The sequence below is a fragment of the Malus domestica genome, chromosome 05 (assembly GCF_042453785.1).
Source record: "Malus domestica chromosome 05, GDT2T_hap1".
Lineage (NCBI taxonomy): Eukaryota > Viridiplantae > Streptophyta > Magnoliopsida > Rosales > Rosaceae > Malus > Malus domestica.
Genome location: NC_091665.1, coordinates 8,199,817 through 8,217,204, shown reverse-complemented (window position 1 = coordinate 8,217,204; position 17,388 = coordinate 8,199,817). Strand labels below are relative to the sequence as shown.

Genomic DNA, 17,388 nt, shown 5'->3' with positions numbered 1-17,388 from the left:
TCCCAAATCTATCTAAATTTCATGAAACTTTAAGAGCCTGTTGATAATCACTCGTTTTCGGTTTTCAATTTTTATTTTCACCTTTTATCACTTGAATTTTGTTTGGTAACTCTTTTCAATTTTCAGTTTTTTGAAAACTGAAAATTGAAATAAAAAAACTGAAAACTATTTTCTTGAGTTTTCAAAATTTAACCTTGAGTTTTCACTTTTTGATTTTTAATTTCCTTTTTTATAAAACTAAAAAAGTTGAAAGTAGTTACCAAATCAGATTTCAGTTTTCGGTTTTCAATTTACACAAAAAAAAAAAGAACTTAAAACAGAAAGTAAAATGGTTATCAAACAACTCCTAAATTATTCATTCAAACATATGGAAAATCTCCATGCCAATATTTAGTGGAATCTTCTGAATTCTTAATTTTTATCATCTTTTTGTATACCAAATTATTAATTTATATTGTTACTGATGAAATTAGTAATATTTAAATGTCTAACTTGTTAACAAATTAAAAAATAAAAATCTGGCCTTACATAAAACAAACTTTTCTCAACTTAAATTACGTAAAATTCAGTCCAAACCCATTTTTGGAATGTAATTGAATGATTTTAAAGCTCTTTTCATCCTCAAACTGAGAGTGACTAAGTTGGCTTTTACTTAATATATAAGTACTGTAGTGGGCAGTGAAGGTAACAATTGTCTTCGTCTTCTGGGGCTGTACCGCGTAATGAAGCTCCAAATGATCAACCTCCGACTCCTCTTCTGCCTGGAGTTCCGCCGAGTGATGAGGCTTCACACGAGCAACCTTCGTGAAGGCTCCCTCCTGTTTGCTCTTTTTTTTTTTTTTTTTTTTTGACTGATGTAAAATGTACATTTCTGTAAATTTTCAGAGAAATCAATAAATGAGGCTTTTTTCATTCTATATATATATTCTTTTCTTTTCTTGCACATGGTGTCAGATGCACCATCCATTATATATATATATATATAGATACATACATATATTTTGCCTTTAATCATGGTGCACCCATTTTTTCCACATGGTTTCAGCACCAAAGATCAAACATTTTTTTTTTTGCCTTTAATCATGGTGCCAACGCACCAAAGATCAAACATTTTTTTATTATATATATATATATATATATTGCCTTTAATCATGGTGCTAGACGTACCAAAGATCAAATATTTTTTATTATATATATTTTTTTTCTTTTCAAAATGGTGTTGATCCACCACCCAAAACACTTTATATTATATTATATATATATATATATATATATATATATTCTTTTGGTGGTGCTGATCCACCAAGATTCCACCTTCTTTTTTTTTATATTATTTTTTTTTCTTTTCAGAATGGTGCACATGCACCTCCAGAAACTTTGGCCCCTTTTTTTTTTAATTATTATTTTTCAGAATGGAAAAAGAGTCATGCATCCAGAGGAGTACAACCTTCTTGGTGTTGTCGCTGAGCTCGGAGGAGAGCTTTAGGCAGTAGCCATGGCGGAGGAGGAAGACAGAGGTGAAACGAAGAAGCAATGACGCTGTGAGGGCTCTGGAGCTATGAAACTGCAGGTCATTTCAGTGAGCACCGAGAGAGGCACTGCCTTGATGAAGCCTCTACCTGTCTTATTCCCAGCTTGCAGGTCCTGGTTCATCGACTCCAATTGCTTCTGCAACTTCTCTTTTATCCATCTTTACCGTTTGCAACTTCAACTTAAGCTCGTTGATGTTGGTTGCTTCCAGTGCAGATGTCTCGAGAAATGAAAGACCTTCCCTCTCGATCAATGGCTGACCATCGTCCTCTGAACTAGTTCTTAGATGATTCAAGTCAAACTTGTTTCCTGTCATCATGATAACCATGTCGAATCTGCATGGTCCCTTAACTCATAGAGTCACCTTTGGTCATTCTCAAAAGTTGGTTACTTAATTATGTCGTAGACAAGGAGAGCTTGGAGATGAAAATGGTCCAAAACGGAGCAGGTGCCACCAGAGTTGAAAAGAATGGAGGCGTTAAGGATGGCGGAGAAGACGACATCGTCTGCTGTTCGTGGCTGGGCTTTTTGACGTTAGCATTGATCGACGGTTGCTACTTGCAAATATCTCCATCGGTGGAGACGAAGAGGATGCAGAGCTGGTGTGGAGACGACATGAATTGTTGACCAAGAGAAAATGGATATGATCGCTGGCCGAGAGTGAATATTGATCTAAGTGTGCGAGGCGAGGTCGTGGAGCATATGGCAGAGACGGGTTTAAGGTGGAGAGGTGAACAGGTACTTAAGGGTGAAGCGGATGAGGTGGAGGGCATAGCAGTCCCAAGGGGAATGACGGCCATGTGAGTGTGATGACGGATTGGGCTTTGTAGATCTTAGCGAAGTTGCCTCGACCCAACAGCTGGCCCAGTTGGTAATTGCCGAGGAGGGTTGTAGTTGTGTGCTCGCTGGGCTCATTGAGATAGAGCCAAACTTGATGTCGACCACTCAATGAAGGCTGTTTACATATTATATACATACATATATATGTATGTATGTTTATATATATACAAAGAATATTTATAATAAAATTGACTCTTAATAGTCAAACATTTAATAAAACCTCTCTTTTTTTTTCTTTTTTTTTTATGTGACTGAACTTGAAGTTGAATGTTTAAGCTGCCTATATACCCTTCCAAAGAAAGAGATCAAGTCAAAACGTAGTTCGAATACATACATATTTTTTTGGTATTTTCTTTTTGTGCCATTTGCAGTTTTAACTCATGCAGGCAATGAGTGTTGGTGTTGCCTTTTATGCTCATGCATACCAGGAGCGTGGCGTCGTGCAGTCGAGAAGCTTTGTTGGTTCGTCAAGTGATCCGGGAGATTCGTTCCTAGCAATCTTCATAGCAAGGAGCCTTGACTGAGTAGTTGAAGAAGTCTTCTGGGAAGATGTCATGCATCGTGATGGGGATGGATGATCTTCGTGTCAAAGTTTCATTATCTCCACCACTTTTCACATTGTTCTGGAGGTTGACAGGAGCTACTTTGCCCCCTTTCCCATTGGTGAACTTGTGGAAGAGATGGTTGCTGCCTAGAAAAGCATTCCTCGCAATCTTTATAGCAATGAGCCTTAACCGAGTAGCTGAATAATTTTCTGAGGAATGAGAGATCGCACATGGTCGATCTTTGTGTCGAAATTTCCTCATCTTCAACACTTTCACATTGCTTTGGAGGTTGGCGAAAGCTGCTTTGCCCCCTTTCCGATTGGTGCACTTGTGGAGAAAACATATGCTTCTTGTGCAATTTCTTCGGAGTGACATGAGTCCATCCTTCAACTTCACTCGGCTTGATTGGCATGGTTTTGGAGCATGCCCCTAGCGATTGAGATGAAGATTTTAAGTTGACAGAGCCGGAAGTGACGTCTTCTTCCAGGATTTCGTCTTCTTTGTCTTCTTGGGCCTCCTCTTCAATGCGGTCCTCTTGGGTTTATTGGCGTGAAGATTAGCCGGTGTAGATGATGGTGCGCCTTCCTACCTTTAGTGGTCCTTTTGTGTCTACTTCCAAAGTTGCTTGGCGCTTCATCCTTGAAGGAATCAAGCTTTGAACATCGTCTTTTCCTGCTAGACTGTCGAGCTTTTCTTCCTTTGGCGTTGTCTTTCTGTTTCTAGAAGGCTTCTTAGTTTCTTCAAGTCTGTCTGCAGCCGACCGTTGCGGAGGAGATCTAGCTGTGCTGCTTTGTTTCTTGGGTTTTGATAACCTTTCAAAGACAGATCTTTGCAATGTTAGCGTCTTAAGCCTTTTGATGCCGAAATTCTAGGTTTTGAATGATTCAGCCTGTCGAAGACTGAAGTTCGAGGGGCGGGTTTAGGCTCATCTTTTGGCCTTGTGGCTTGTGGTCTTAGCTTCCTCGTTTTTTTATAAGTCGCCAATGTCCACCATTCCTTATCACCAGTAGATGCATCTTGGTTGGTTGCCCTCGGTGATGGTTGTGTAGGAGGTGCCATGTGACTTGAACATTGACGGGAATGGTCATGCATTCTTCGGAGATGCACAGGATCGAGTGATCCAAATACGATAGTAGTAGTGTGTGCCGCAACCGTGTCTTCGAGGTCAAGCTCGATTTTCCCTTGTTGTGCTAACTTCAGGATGAGATCTTTTAGTACGAAGCACTTTTCCGTTGGATGACTAATGAAACAGTGAAATTTACAGTACCTTGGACTATCAGTACGATTCATCTCTTTCGGCCATCTGCACTCAGGTAGGTCGATCACCTTTTTGTCAAGCAAGTCTTTCAACATGGCAACCACATCAGAGTCGAGGAATGGATAAGTCTTTTCCTCGAGCTCCTTCAAAGTACGTCTATGCATCTCTTGATTACGAAAAGCTTCGGCTTGAATCGCCTTGCCTCGTGTAGAGATTTTGACGGGAGCTGTGTTGACCGACATTGCTTCCTTGGTGGATTTCCACGCAGCATTTTTCACCTTTATCCCAAGAGCTTTGTCGTTCTTGTAGTCGGCAATCGGTTATTTCTTCCCATGATGGGCGATGCTCAACTCCATGTCATGGGCGGGGGTGGCTAACTCCTCAAAGGTCCGTGGTTTGATGCCTTGAAGGATGTAGTGTAATCCCCACTGCATGCCTTGAACACACATCTCGATCGATGAGGTCTCCGAAAGTATGTCTTTGCAATCAAGACTTAGAGTGCGCCATCGTTTGATGTAGTCTACGACTGGCTCATCTTTCCATTGCTTCGTACTTGTCAACTCCAGCATGCTTACAGTGCGGCGGGTGTTGTAGAAGTAGTTAAGGAATTCTCTTTCTAATTGCTCCTAGTTGTTGATGAACTCAGGCTCTAGGTCTGTGTACCACTCAAAGGCGTTTCCTTTTAGCGAGCGCACAAACTGCTTGGCGAGGTAGTCTCCCTCCGTTCCCGCGTTGTTGCAAGTTTCGACGAAATGTGCAACGTGTTGCTTTGGGTTTCCTTTTCCATCAAACTGCATGAACTTTGGTGGTTGATAACCCATTGGCATCTTCAGGGCATCAATCTTCTTGGAGTATGGCTTCGAGTAGAACAATGAGGTATGTGAGCTCCCTTCGTACTGTGCCTTGATGGTGTTGGTGATCATCTCTTGCAGCTGCTAGATAGAAAGAGATCCCATGAGTGCCGCTGTTTGGTCTGGCTTCGGCTTCACATCGACTTTATCCACCGGAGGCTCCTCTTCTTCGCCAACTCCTTTCTTTAGTGGATCATCCTCTGGGTCAGGGTTCTCGCCATCCTGTGGCTCCAGTCGGCTGACGAGTGCAGCGATTTGCAAGTCTTTTTCTTCCACAATCTGTGTTAACCTTGCGATCGCTTCATTCATTTGAGCCAGTTGTTCTTCAACAGAAGTAACGCCGATGGTCATGACTTGTGCAACCAATATACGTGACTTTCCTTTAGACATCCAGGATGCTGACGAAGAACGTCGTTGGCTGCTTTGGGATGTCATCTTGTGTGCCTTAGCAGTATGCTTCGGTGCCTCCAGGGAGGTCAGGTTGATGACAGACTCACGCTTTTGATGCTCCCCTTGCTCCTTTAGTAGCACCAACTTTAAAGTGGCATGTTGAGGAGCGATTGTGGCGCCAATGGATTGTCCGTTCACGGCAGAAGTGCTCAGGATCCTTCCCTTGGTGGTTGGAATGGCTTGTCCCTTGCTTGATGCCATTGACTTTGAGGTGTGTTTGGATTCCTTAAACGGACAAAGAGATGAGAGGTAGAGATGATCCCACCGGGCGTGCCAAATTTGTAAACAAACGAGACAAGAACACGTGTACAAAATAATATTTGTATTAATGATTTTGGGTTCAATCTCTCTCAAATTTGATCCTCTGATTTGATCTCCGTAAGGTGTTAATTTGTGGATTGTGATGCTGATCCAAGGGCCGTCGAGGCTTGATCTCGAATGAATGGTTGGAAGTTTCTTCAAATGGGCTTTTTAGGCTTGATCTTGAAGGTTGATGGATGAACGGATCTTTCAAGGGCTTTTGGGCTTGATCTTGAAGAACTGTTGATGAACCGATCTTCAAGGAGCCTTTGAGGCTTGATCTTGATGAACAGTTGATGAATGGATTTTTAAGGGCTTTTGGGCTTTATCTTGAAGAACGGTTGGATGTGTGGATTTGTTAATGTTGTTGATCCAAAGGGCCGTTGGGGCTTGATCTTAGGATGTACGGATGATGAACGATGAACACTTTCTTCAAGGACCGTTGGGGCTTGATCTTGAATTGGTGGAAGTTCCTTCGAAGGGCCGTTGGGGCTTGATCTTGAAGGTTGAGTTGACGAAGAACGAAGAGAGCTTTCTTGATCCTTCGGGATTTGCTTGGGAGTTTTAGAGTTTCAGAGCTTCAGGGTTTTGGTGTAATGTGAATTGGTTATGAATTTGTCCCGAATTGGTTATGAATTGGTTATGAATTCCCCCCAAATGAATGCATTGGCTTCCTATTTATAGAATTTTCCAAGGCCTAATTTTGAATATAATATGCAGATGGAATAAATCGTTTCTGCCAGGTGTTGACATGTGTCCTATTTGATGACTTTTCCGATTTATTTTGATTTTTCGTTTAGTCACACGCTATGTGTAAAATTTATGTAACACGTGAGCGTTGAAATTGTAACTATTGGTCAACATTTATTTCACCGAAATTTCGATGTCTACATTAACACCTCTGACATAATAGATATAAATCTCACCAAAGTTGAACGAGTATTGAGTTCCCCGGTGTAGAGTGACATACAAAAGATGTTGTCAAAGTAAACATCAGCTGCCAAACGAATATGGTTACAAACAATGCGATCACACATGCTTCAAATTTTCTCAGTTTTACAACATACACAGCATGCAGTCTCTTTTTACTTCGACTCCATGTTGTCACTTTTGTAACGACATCTTGCTCATGTTGTTAAAAACTATTTCCTACTACATGTTTTGACAACACCCATCTCGTGATGTTAAAGGGTGCTTTTCTTGTAGTAAATTGTTGGAGCAGTTACGTTTTTATTTAAATATTTAAATATATTTATATTTTGTTTTATTACCAATATTATATACATAATATTTTTCTTTATTACCAATGTTAATTTTCAAACTGTTTTGTTTTCTTTTTCAGTTTGAATTGACTACGTTTTGTCTCGTTATGATTTTTTGTCCGTTTTGATTACCATGATTCCTGGCATTTTGGCTTTCAATTGCATTGATTCCTACAGTTTGCGATCTCAACATATCTTTCATTATTATAATATATACATACGTACACACTTGCAATCATGATTTTTATAAAAATCGCCATCTCAACGGATATCAGTATATACACCAACATATATATATATATACTGGTATCCACCAACATATATATATATATATATATATATATGTGTAATTTTGGGTCATGCGGATTAGAAGTAAAAACAAGAAAAAAAAGTTTTACATATATTGATTTAAAAGCAACATATTGAGAGGGTGTAAGTTCGAAGGTTCTTCCACTGTGCAAGGAAGAACTTTATCAGAAGAAGAGGTTCTGGGCTGTTTTATCCTGGGGACAACGTGGTGTTTGTGAACTGCTTGCACACTTTGGGCAGAGCCGTGAAACGTCTTAAAGATAGCAACTTAGTCCGCGACTCATCCCAAGAATCATTCACCACTCAAGGCTTCTACATTTTTCGGGTAACTTCGTTCATTTCTATTTTAGTTTATAACATAAACAAAGTGACATCTGAAATGGTATATAAATCCTCAAACGCATAAGTCAGATACTAACTCAAAGAAGTAAAGAGTAGTTTACAAAGCTGAAATAAGAGAAGTTGTTATAAGAAGTAACAAGTACAAAATCTTAAGAAAAAGACTACATTTTAAAAAGAAAGAAGACAAGATTAGAGAAGATAATATACCTTAGTGGAGCCTGGAGCCTGAAGCCTTGGAAGGAGGTGGAGGAGGAGTTGTTTCCCTTAATAGCTTAGGGGGGATCATTCCCACTTATTGGAGAAGGAGGAATTGTGCCCAAACCCTCACCAAAGGCCTATAAATATCAAGGATAAAGGGCAAATGTTAGTAACTAAGTTATGGAGAAAGGAAAATAGAGGTAAAGTTACTTCTATACCTGAGCAGGATCTTGAATGGGAAGAGGAAGCTCCTCTATAGTTGCTGTTGTTTGAGGGGAAGCCTGCGGGCTAGTTACCTCTGAGACCACAGGGATCTCAGGGACTATAGGCTCCCCAAATACAGATGTTGCTAATAGATGAAACTCTTGTGCAAGACTGGGAAAAAAACAAGAGAAAATGAGTATAGAATGAGGAGGATTTCAAACATAAAAGTGTTAAGGGAAAATGCTCACTGAGTTACTGTTGTCTTCCACAAAATGAAGCATTTCCCCAGTTCTTGGGTCAAACTGGGATGTAAGAGCCACCATCAAAGGAGGAGAAGTTGATGGAATAGAAGTAGAACTTTGCCCGACTAAGGGTGCAACTGCTCCAACCTTAGCTAAAAAACTGAAAGTCAGGTATTAAAGCTCTAAAAGTGATAAAAATACAAGGTTAAAAGAGTGAAGAAGAGATATACCTTTGAAGATCTAGCCCGAGAAGGAAAAGCATGCGTCGTTCGGGCTGGAGGTGAAGAAGCCTTGGGCGGAGAGATCCTTTCTTCCCTTATGACATGTTTCAGGTAGTCGGGCAGAGAATTAATAAAAAAAATGAGAGAAGGGAAGACTTCAAAGAAGTGACTTAAGACACAGATCATACCTCCAGTTCTTCAGGAGTGGTATCAAGAAGATCCTTGGCCTTCTAATGTATTTCTGCACCTAATGGCTTTTCCCTCAGCACAAAAATGGGCTTCTTGGTTGCTTGAGGCCCTAGTTTTGAAGAAAATAGAGTTTTTAGCCCGCAATATAAAAGTGCAATTAAGAAATGAAGGTTGGAACAAAATTCACTCACTGGAAGCCTTCTGTTTCGCTCTGCCCATTTCGATTGGAGGAGCGGTGGAAGACTTAGAAGATTTTGAGGCTTTAGAAGTCTGAGCTTTAGTCCTCTTTTTGGTAGGAGTTGCTTGCAGACCAGGTATGGAGAGTTGAGCTCGAGGTCGCTGTTCGGGCCCAGACTCTGAAGATTCTACTACCATCGCCCTTGTCCTCCATGTTGCCTGAGTCTCCACCACGAGCTCAACCTCGCCCTCCGAGTCTCTAAGCACCTTAGATACATCTTTACCCTCTTCCGCGCCTTGTCTCTCTGCCTCGACCGCAACCTCTTGGAAGACAAATGCACATACAGCTTCTTCCTCTAGCCCGACCTCCACTGCTTTAGTGTTGCCTTGAGCTACAAGTTTGGGAAAAAGCAAATGAAGGATCAGAAGAAGGCAGATTCGTAAATATTATAAAAAAAAAGTCAAAAAAGATAATGGATACATATTAAAAGAAGCTGGTTCTTCTAGTGAATCATCTTCTTCCAATTCTCGAGCTCGCCCGAGCTAGGATAGGACTTAATGAAGAGTTGCTGGAAGAGGCGGTCGTGAGCTTCCCGCAGATCTCCTCCATACTTCTTGGTCCACTTTACTTCCCACCAAGAAGAGAAGCTTGAAGTACAATCGAAGTTCAGAGCCATGGGCTTTTTGGGCAATTTTTGCTCATAACTTCGAGGCTTCGTTGAACAGCTTAAAAAGTGGTTTCTAGTGGAGAACGAAGGCGATATGAAGTGATGCAATGAATAGAGTCGAAGAAGGGTACAGGGATGGCTTGTTTAAACCCCTACTACCTAGCGCAAAAGTTGGGGTGGTAAACTTCTAGCCCGCGCTCGTAACGATCACTGCGTATTCCCTATGCTAGGTCCCTTGACTGGATGCAGCTGATGAATTTCTCTTTGCATAAGGGGCTGGCATCTTCTCCAAATGCGTCTTAGAAAGCTTGGTCAAAGAACCAAGGGTATCTCCTAACCATCAAAGCTCCCCATTCCAAGTATGCTCAAGTCTTACAAACTATGAAGAAGTACAGGCAACAGAAGGTAGAGTGGTTGGTAGGGGAGGCATCAATTAAAATTTGGGCAGGGGCAACACCCTCATGGAATTCAAGATTGAGAGCCTGAAGCTCGGGGAAATACCATTGTAGCCATAATTGGATCATCCAAGTGAGCCTATTAAGGTTGGTCTCGAAAGGGATGCCTTGGGTTATTTCATCAAGAAGGTGATAAAGATGAGCGAGGCGGAAAGAGTATGTTGCAATGTCGTCAAAATTATGTAAAGCTTCCACCAGAGGGATTCACTCAATGTTTACTACCTTGGACTTGTTGGGGAAGACATGTTTGTTGAGCCAGTATAGTAAAAAATACATGTGATCTTGGTCTCTGTTGGCGTTGGAGGAGAAGGGGCCAAATTCCTTCTTGGCAAACGAAATAAAACATGTGAAAGAAGTCCCATAACTCTTGAAAGTAGCAAAATTGTACTCCAACTGAGTTATGGGACCAAAGGTGCTCAAGCTCCCAACGGTCGGGCAAGAAATGAGTGACCAGTCATGGGTAACATCCACAACTCTACCTTAGGGCCTTAGCCCGAAGACCTGTGCCATGTCGAGAATGGTCAGGGACATGGGACCCATCCTGAAGTCAAAGGTGTTTGTCCCCGAATTCCAGAAGAGGAGGGCCGTAGTGAGCAGCTCGGGCTTAGCGATCACTGTGGTCTTAGAGAGCATTATCAACTCATAGATGCTGTTGTTCATCCATTTCCTTTTAAAGATAGGCTCGAGCTCATTTATCCATTACATCCAGCCTTCATCCTTCATTAGAGGGAAGCCATGATGGTGGTTTGAGCATTTGGATGCTGAAATAGTTACTCGACCTACGCGCCACATAGGGTTTATAACTTTTATCAACACATTCTCAAATAATCCAGGAAGCGGTTCTAAAAATTAAAGTTCCTAATTCCTTATAGAAACTAATTATCATACCTAAAACCAAGTATTCATTCAATAATAGCATGTGGCAAACTTTTAGGCTCAGCATGACCCGCCCAAATATCACCTACATTTCTCTAACTTAATCACTTATTACTAAATGTAAAATTTCATCAGAAAATGCTCGATAATATTAGAAGTAAAATCTTCCATATATTAATTATTTTATTATCGTATATCTAATATGAGATTATATTCCTCAACAATCTATGTACATTGTTTTTTGGTCAAGGATCACATGGATGCACTGGAAAATAAGAAGATAAAAAGCAAATACTAGCTGAAACATGAAGTTACTTACGAATGCTATGTTAATTAATTCTATACAAATTGCATGCTACGAACTTCTATGCTACTTTATTGCTTTGGGATCATACCGAACCCTTTTTCCAAGCCTAAGGAAGAAGTTTTGATATTTTCAAAAAATCAACACTCGAATCTCAATGTTTCCCAATTGAGAGTAGAAACATTAGCGACAAAAATCAAGCCAATTGTTAAAAATACACTACGAAGCTTCACCAAAAAAACAAACCAAAAAAAAAATTAAAATACACTACGAAGATAGTAATAACAAACTATTTTAAGACTACAAGGCTACTATTCAAACGGCACAGGTGCACTGTAAACACTAAACAAGGGACATTCATCTTTGTCATATTTTTCCAAAATTTATCTAAATTTCATGAAACTTTAAGACTAAAAATTGAAAACAAAAAACTGAAAACTATTTTCTTCAGTTTTCATAATTTAGCCTTACTTTTTTATTTTCAATTTTCCTTTTTTATAAAACTAAAAGCTGAAAGTAGTTACTAAATTAGATTTCAGTTTTCAATTTAGAAAAAAAAAAAAAAAACTGAAAGTAAAATAACGGCCCCTAAGGGTCTATCTTTCTGAATTGTTAATTTTTATCATCTTTATGTAGATTCCACTAAAATCTCCATGCCAATATTTAGTGGAATCTTCTGAATTGTTAATTTTTATCATCTTTCTGTAGACCAAATTATTAATTTCTATTGTTACTAATGAAATTAGTAATATTTAAAAGTCTATCTTGTTAACAAATTTTTAAAAAAAAATCTATCCTTACATAAAACAAACTTTTCTCAACTTAAATTATGTAAAATTCAGTCCAAACCCTTAAAGCTCTTTTCATCCTCCAACTCAGAGTGACTAAGTTGGCTTTTACTTAATATATAAATACTGTAGTGAGCAGTGAAGGTAAAATGAGGGGGAGGTTTAAGAGTGTGTATAAAACACCTTGCTACGACACGAATTGTAGCACATTTTACCAAAATTTTCGGGCATGGCAGTTAATAGTGGGCACTGAGCAATGGATCTTATGTCGAAATTGGGTCCAACTCTCCGATGGGAGACGGAAAAACAAAGGAAAGCGGACGGCTACGAGCGCTGCAAGAGCATGGCGCTGATTCTCACACTAGCACCGCAGAGAAAGGTAAAAACAGAAAACGTAAACATCGATGAACGCATGGAGTGTGTCACCGTCTCTCAAACTAGTAGCTTTAACTTAATTTTGTTCTCAATTTTTTCTGAAGTTCAAAAGTCGCTAGTTTATTCCCTGGAACTAAATACTCTTTGTATTTTGGTTAAAAGTTAAAGATACAATGTGGCATCTATGTGGGCAATAAGAGAATGGGTATGCATTCCTTCTTATAGAAGTCCACAAAATTCTTCCCAAAGGTCATTTACTGGCACAAATTTCGCGCATCAACAAAAAAAAGGACGGGATTTTGCTTCAAATTGGTGCAAATCCTCACTACTTTTACATCTCAACTCTTCCCCAACTCATGGATGTTGATATTTCAAAAATGGTAGAGGGACCGTGTCGAATTCTTGCAAATTAAAGTAAAAAAATCGGTGGGGAGGCTATAAGACCGATGGACGAGAAGTGAGAAATTCGTTAGGGGGAATTAGAGTAGTGTGAGGCAACTTAACACCTCTGACATAATAGACATAAATCTCACCAAAGTTGAATGAGTATTGAGTTCCCGGATGTAGAGTGACATACAAAAGATGTTGTCGAAGTAAACAACAGCTGCCAAACGAATATGGTTACAAACGATGCGATCACACGTGCTTCAATAAGAGAAGTTGTTATAAGAAGTAACGAGTACAAAATCTTAAGCAAGACAAGTACTTACGAGTACATTCATCATTTTTGATCCTTGAGTTACCTACGAATGATATGTTGATGCGTACCAAACACTATTTTCATAAGTTCCGAAAGTATTAGATGCAAAGTCTTCTACTTCCTATGCCATCATAGAATGAATTAAAAAGTAAAAATACAAACGGGGGAACAGAATTTCAACAATCGTAGTTTACTTCGACAATTCACTCGTAGGTACTAACTCACTTTTGTAGTTTCAAATGGGAAAAGTTTACTTCGACACTAGAATGCTTCAAGTGCTACTAACTCACTTTTGTAGGTTAACTTTTCCAATCAATTCACTCGTAACTACTATGAAAAACAATTTTCAACCGCTGTTATTACATGTTCTATAAACATCGGGCATATTTAATTTCGTGGTCCAGATAATTGCCAGAATTTATAACACAATGCTTACATCTCTAAGGTATACATGAGTATTAAAATCATCATATGGATAAACAGATCGATCTTACCTGACTTGCAATGATGTATGACGAGCTCGGAGTACACTGCACTTGCAATGGGACAAATGACGGGAAGGATAAACAGAGACGTTAATTTTCCATAAGACAGTACTTGAGACTTAAACATAGAAACAACACAGCAGAAATGTCAACCCACTGAATGCTGGCATATTATTCAGTCATTTGATATATGGAACGCCTGTAAGAACTCTTAATTATTCCCTCTTCAAAACAATCCAGACATCATAAAATTGTCACATATATGTCCATTACCTACACCAAAACTGATTTTCAGTTCTACTCTAACGAATTTGAAGGATCACAATTCTTCTGAATCAGAATCGTCTTGAAGTTGTGGGCCTTTCAGTCAACCCAATGTCTGTGAAAGCATGCAAAACCCTACTGCAGGCAGTAACACAAAATTCTGTAGTAGTTGATTGCTTCCACCAATCAATAAGGTGCGTTTGGTACGTGGGACAGGACGGGACGGAACGGGACGAGGCGTTCCGTCCCGCGTTTGGTGCGCCAAAAATGGGTGGAACGGGCTGTTCCACGGGACAGATTTTGGATGTTTTTGCGTTCCACCTCCCCCCCTGGAACGGGTTTGTTCCACGTCTGTGGAACACAATGTTTTACCATTTTAAGACAAATATACCCCATGTCTTTTTCAAAAATTACACCTTCGTTCCGTCCCGTCCCGTCCCGTCCAGTCCCGTTCCGTCCCATCCCGTCCCGTCCCGTCCCGTCTGCGTACCAAACGCACCCTAACTTCTCCGACTTCTTTTAACTGCCCAAGCATTAGATATGAAGAAAGAATGCAAATATAATTTCTACTTGTCATCTTTTGTCCAGTCATTATCAAGGATTTCCATATCTGATCAATCTTTTCCTTATTTCCTAAACCAGCATGCTGAATAATGAGAAAGTCGTACGTAATCCATTCTCTTTGTGTGATTCCCTTCTCAGCTTCAACTACTAGAGTGTCGGATTCTGCATTCACAAGATGCCCAACGCTAACATACATATATGTCAGGTTAATATATCTCTCCCAGCCTTCACCAAAACCAGGATCATGTCTCATTTCAATTAAAATCTGTCGAAGCTGATCAATCTTTAGAGTTGCAGCACATGAACCAATCCAAAGATTGTAAGTGAAGATATCCGGTTCAACCTTGTGCCGTTTCAGATCTTCCACAACTAAAGAGACCTTCTCAACTTGCCCCACTGACATGTACATAGTCATCATCCCATTGTATGTAAGGGCACTCAGGGACAGGTTAGATCCTTTTATTCTCTCATAGAGGTTCTCAGCCTTTTCCGTCAATTTTGCCCCAGACTAAGAGTGGAGGAGAGCAGTACATGTCTCATTTGTTTTTGCAAGACGTAGACCTTCAAAGTAGCGCTCTGCTGCATCGATGCCAAAAACTTTGGTCATCAAGACAATGCGGACTGCATGGTCAGAATCTGATAACTCAAATTCATTATGGCTGACCATCCACTCGGATATCTGCAAGCTTGTACAAATCACAAAACAGAATCCAATGAACACTCAGAAATTATGATAGAAACAGAGAACTGAAAGTGGCATATGAAGATTACATTGGAAAAACTTGTAGGAATTTAAACGGGAGAGTTACTATCCGTTTTTCAATGCTCATGCTTACCCTGTGACTTAACATAATACTTGGATTAAGAAATTTACACCAAATCATTTAAACCCTTTCTATTGTAAATGTAATATTTATTGGGAATTGACTGAAATGATGAAAATACAAATCCTAATTCCTTAAATGATCACATTTTGGGATTTTATCAATAGATATGTGGTCCTTGTTTGACTCATTTCTGCAATTGGAATTTGCAAATCCTCATTTCCGCCAAATTTTCGTATTTTATTCAATCGATTACAGCGCAATCTTATTCATTTAACCATTCCTTGGTCCTGTTCTATTCTATTCTAGAAAGCATGTATTCTGCTGCAGATGAACAAGGTGGCAATGAAAAAAGTTAATTAGCCCTTAGATTATGCAACTACTCCAAAGAGATAACAACACTAGGGAGCCCCAATCCAAGCTTTCAACTTTCCATCGTTTTCTTGCCAACCAAACACAATAAAGTTCTCATCAAAAGGTCTACGTTAATCAGAAATCAAACCCCAATTGCTGAACTGAATCAAATATTGACAACATATCGATTAAACAGCAATCACGACATGCTAACAAGAAGAGAATCCAACCTCGAGGGCGTGCTTGTAACGGTGAGACTTGCTGAGGTCTTTAGAGATCTGGCGGAGGCCCGAGATGGAAATTTGGTTGCCTTCGGAGACCCATCTCTGAAGGACGTTGGTGGCGCTTCGCTTGGGCTGCCTGAGCCTCAACACTCTGCTCTTGAGGTCGTCACTTCCCTCACAATCTTGGTCAAACTCAGTATTCACAGCACCTGCTCCTCCTGACGACAGAAACCTTCCAACACCAACACCAACGCTAACATTGCTGACGCCGCTGCTCCGTCTGAGAGAGAGCAATAGTGACCGAGACGCCATTGACACTCAACTTTCTAGTTTGTGCTCATGAAGCTCTCAAACTTGGGCACACAACTGATTGACAGTTTGACAAACTTTCGCTTTTCGGCCTCCTCGGTCAGCTCAGCTCGGCTCTGCCGAATATTTGGGCCTTCCCGGGCTGGGCCTCACATTAAACTGGTACTACCTTCACTTATGTATGAGGTCCATTTGAGTGAATTTCTGTTTTGTCACACGAGCTGTCATTAATGCATGTTGACATCTAAAGAGTATTTATTATTAATAACCAAAACTTAACATCCAATTTCATGAATATCACTTTTTATAAAAACTTTCAAATATAGCAGAAAACTCACATGAATAGATCTAAATACCCTCAAAATCCAAAACCATCTTCGTAGAAGTGCTTCACTGCTTCCCGAGAATTCTTAGGACCTCAATATTGTAACCTTCAACTGTGGAACTTCATAAACCCTAATGCCGTCAGTGACAGTCCCCTCAACCACATCAATCTTGTTGTCATTTCCTTGCATATACTTAATCAACCTCGAGAGAGAAAGTGGTGCCTTGTTGACTTTGCTCATGAACAAACATTTAAGAATGATTGCATTCAACTTGCTTCTAGTCCTCCGAACAAAAAAAAGGTACAACTGGGCGAGAAGCTTGAGATAGATATCGTTGGACCTGGGCACAATGTGTTTCATCTTCTTACTCTTACCTCATGCCACAAGATCGATCCCTATTATTGCTACTAGTGTTGAAGCTCAGTTGCTCGAGACACCGCTTCGAAAGCGTTGGGCCTTTTTTCTGGCCAATTCATTGAACAAATATGGATCCTGTATTGCCATATGGTTGAGCCAAGGATGAAGACAGTTGGAGAAAAAGAGTGATTGCTCCCACAGTCCTGTACCCATGGCTTTTAATGGTACCTTCATTGTTGGCAGCAATTTTTGTTGGTGGTGGGTACGACAATGAAGTTGGGAACAATGATGTGGTTGGGGGCTGTGCAGATCTTATTGCTTATGGTCCTTGGTTCTTGGCTAACCCATAGTTCTTTAGTTTATGTTTATTTGGCTTTAATAATGTTGTAGACATACCTCTGTATATAGGTGTTTTGATCCGACACAACCTTACATGCATGAAGAAAATTCTTACTTCCCCAAAACTTTTCACCTAAGACTTTTAAAAGTTGCCACCAAAGTCTAATTTGGTTTGCTTCCTCATATAATTACATATGTGGCATTCGCACTAAATTTCACAACATCTTATATATTTCTCTAAGGATATAGTTAAAAAGA

At 39.9% G+C, this 17,388-nt stretch overlaps 2 protein-coding genes and 1 pseudogene across 2 annotated transcripts; all 3 read right to left on the bottom strand.

The window, feature by feature from the left end:
• Positions 1-1,624: 1,624 nt before the first annotated feature.
• Positions 1,625-4,415, bottom strand: LOC103436584 (ras-related protein RABA2c-like). The gene is made up of 2 exons (XM_008375026.2): positions 4,183-4,415; positions 1,625-1,865 (listed from the first exon to the last, which is right to left on the bottom strand). The coding sequence occupies exons 1-2, from the start codon at positions 4,413-4,415 to the stop codon at positions 1,625-1,627; spliced, it is 474 nt and encodes a 157-aa protein (XP_008373248.2).
• Positions 4,416-5,108: 693 nt separating this feature from the next.
• LOC139196036 (uncharacterized) lies at positions 5,109-9,595 on the bottom strand. The gene is made up of 5 exons (XM_070821697.1): positions 9,457-9,595; positions 8,933-9,310; positions 8,346-8,483; positions 8,104-8,234; positions 5,109-5,303 (listed from the first exon to the last, which is right to left on the bottom strand). Exons 1-5 carry the CDS (start codon positions 9,593-9,595, stop codon positions 5,109-5,111), a joined length of 981 nt encoding a protein of 326 aa, XP_070677798.1.
• A 4,156-nt stretch (positions 9,596-13,751) lies between these two features.
• Positions 13,752-16,477, bottom strand: LOC103436549 (pentatricopeptide repeat-containing protein At5g09450, mitochondrial-like; annotated as a pseudogene).
• Between the last annotated feature and the right edge of the window lie 911 nt (positions 16,478-17,388).

Coding starts and splice junctions, on each gene's coding strand:
- LOC103436584 (XM_008375026.2), bottom strand. CDS start 4,415: ATGTCGGTCAACACAGCTCCCGTCAAAATCTCTACACGAGGCAAGGCG. Junction 1,866..4,182: donor AATCGTACTGATAGTCCAAG/GTACTGTAAATT, acceptor GGGACCATGCAG/ATTCGACATGGTTATCATGA.
- LOC139196036 (XM_070821697.1), bottom strand. CDS start 9,595: ATGGCTCTGAACTTCGATTGTACTTCAAGCTTCTCTTCTTGGTGGGAA. Junction 8,484..8,932: donor AGCGAAACAGAAGGCTTCCA/GTGAGTGAATTT, acceptor TCAGTTTTTTAG/CTAAGGTTGGAGCAGTTGCA. Junction 5,304..8,103: donor CCATTCAAGATCCTGCTCAG/GTATAGAAGTAA, acceptor AGGTTAACACAG/ATTGTGGAAGAAAAAGACTT.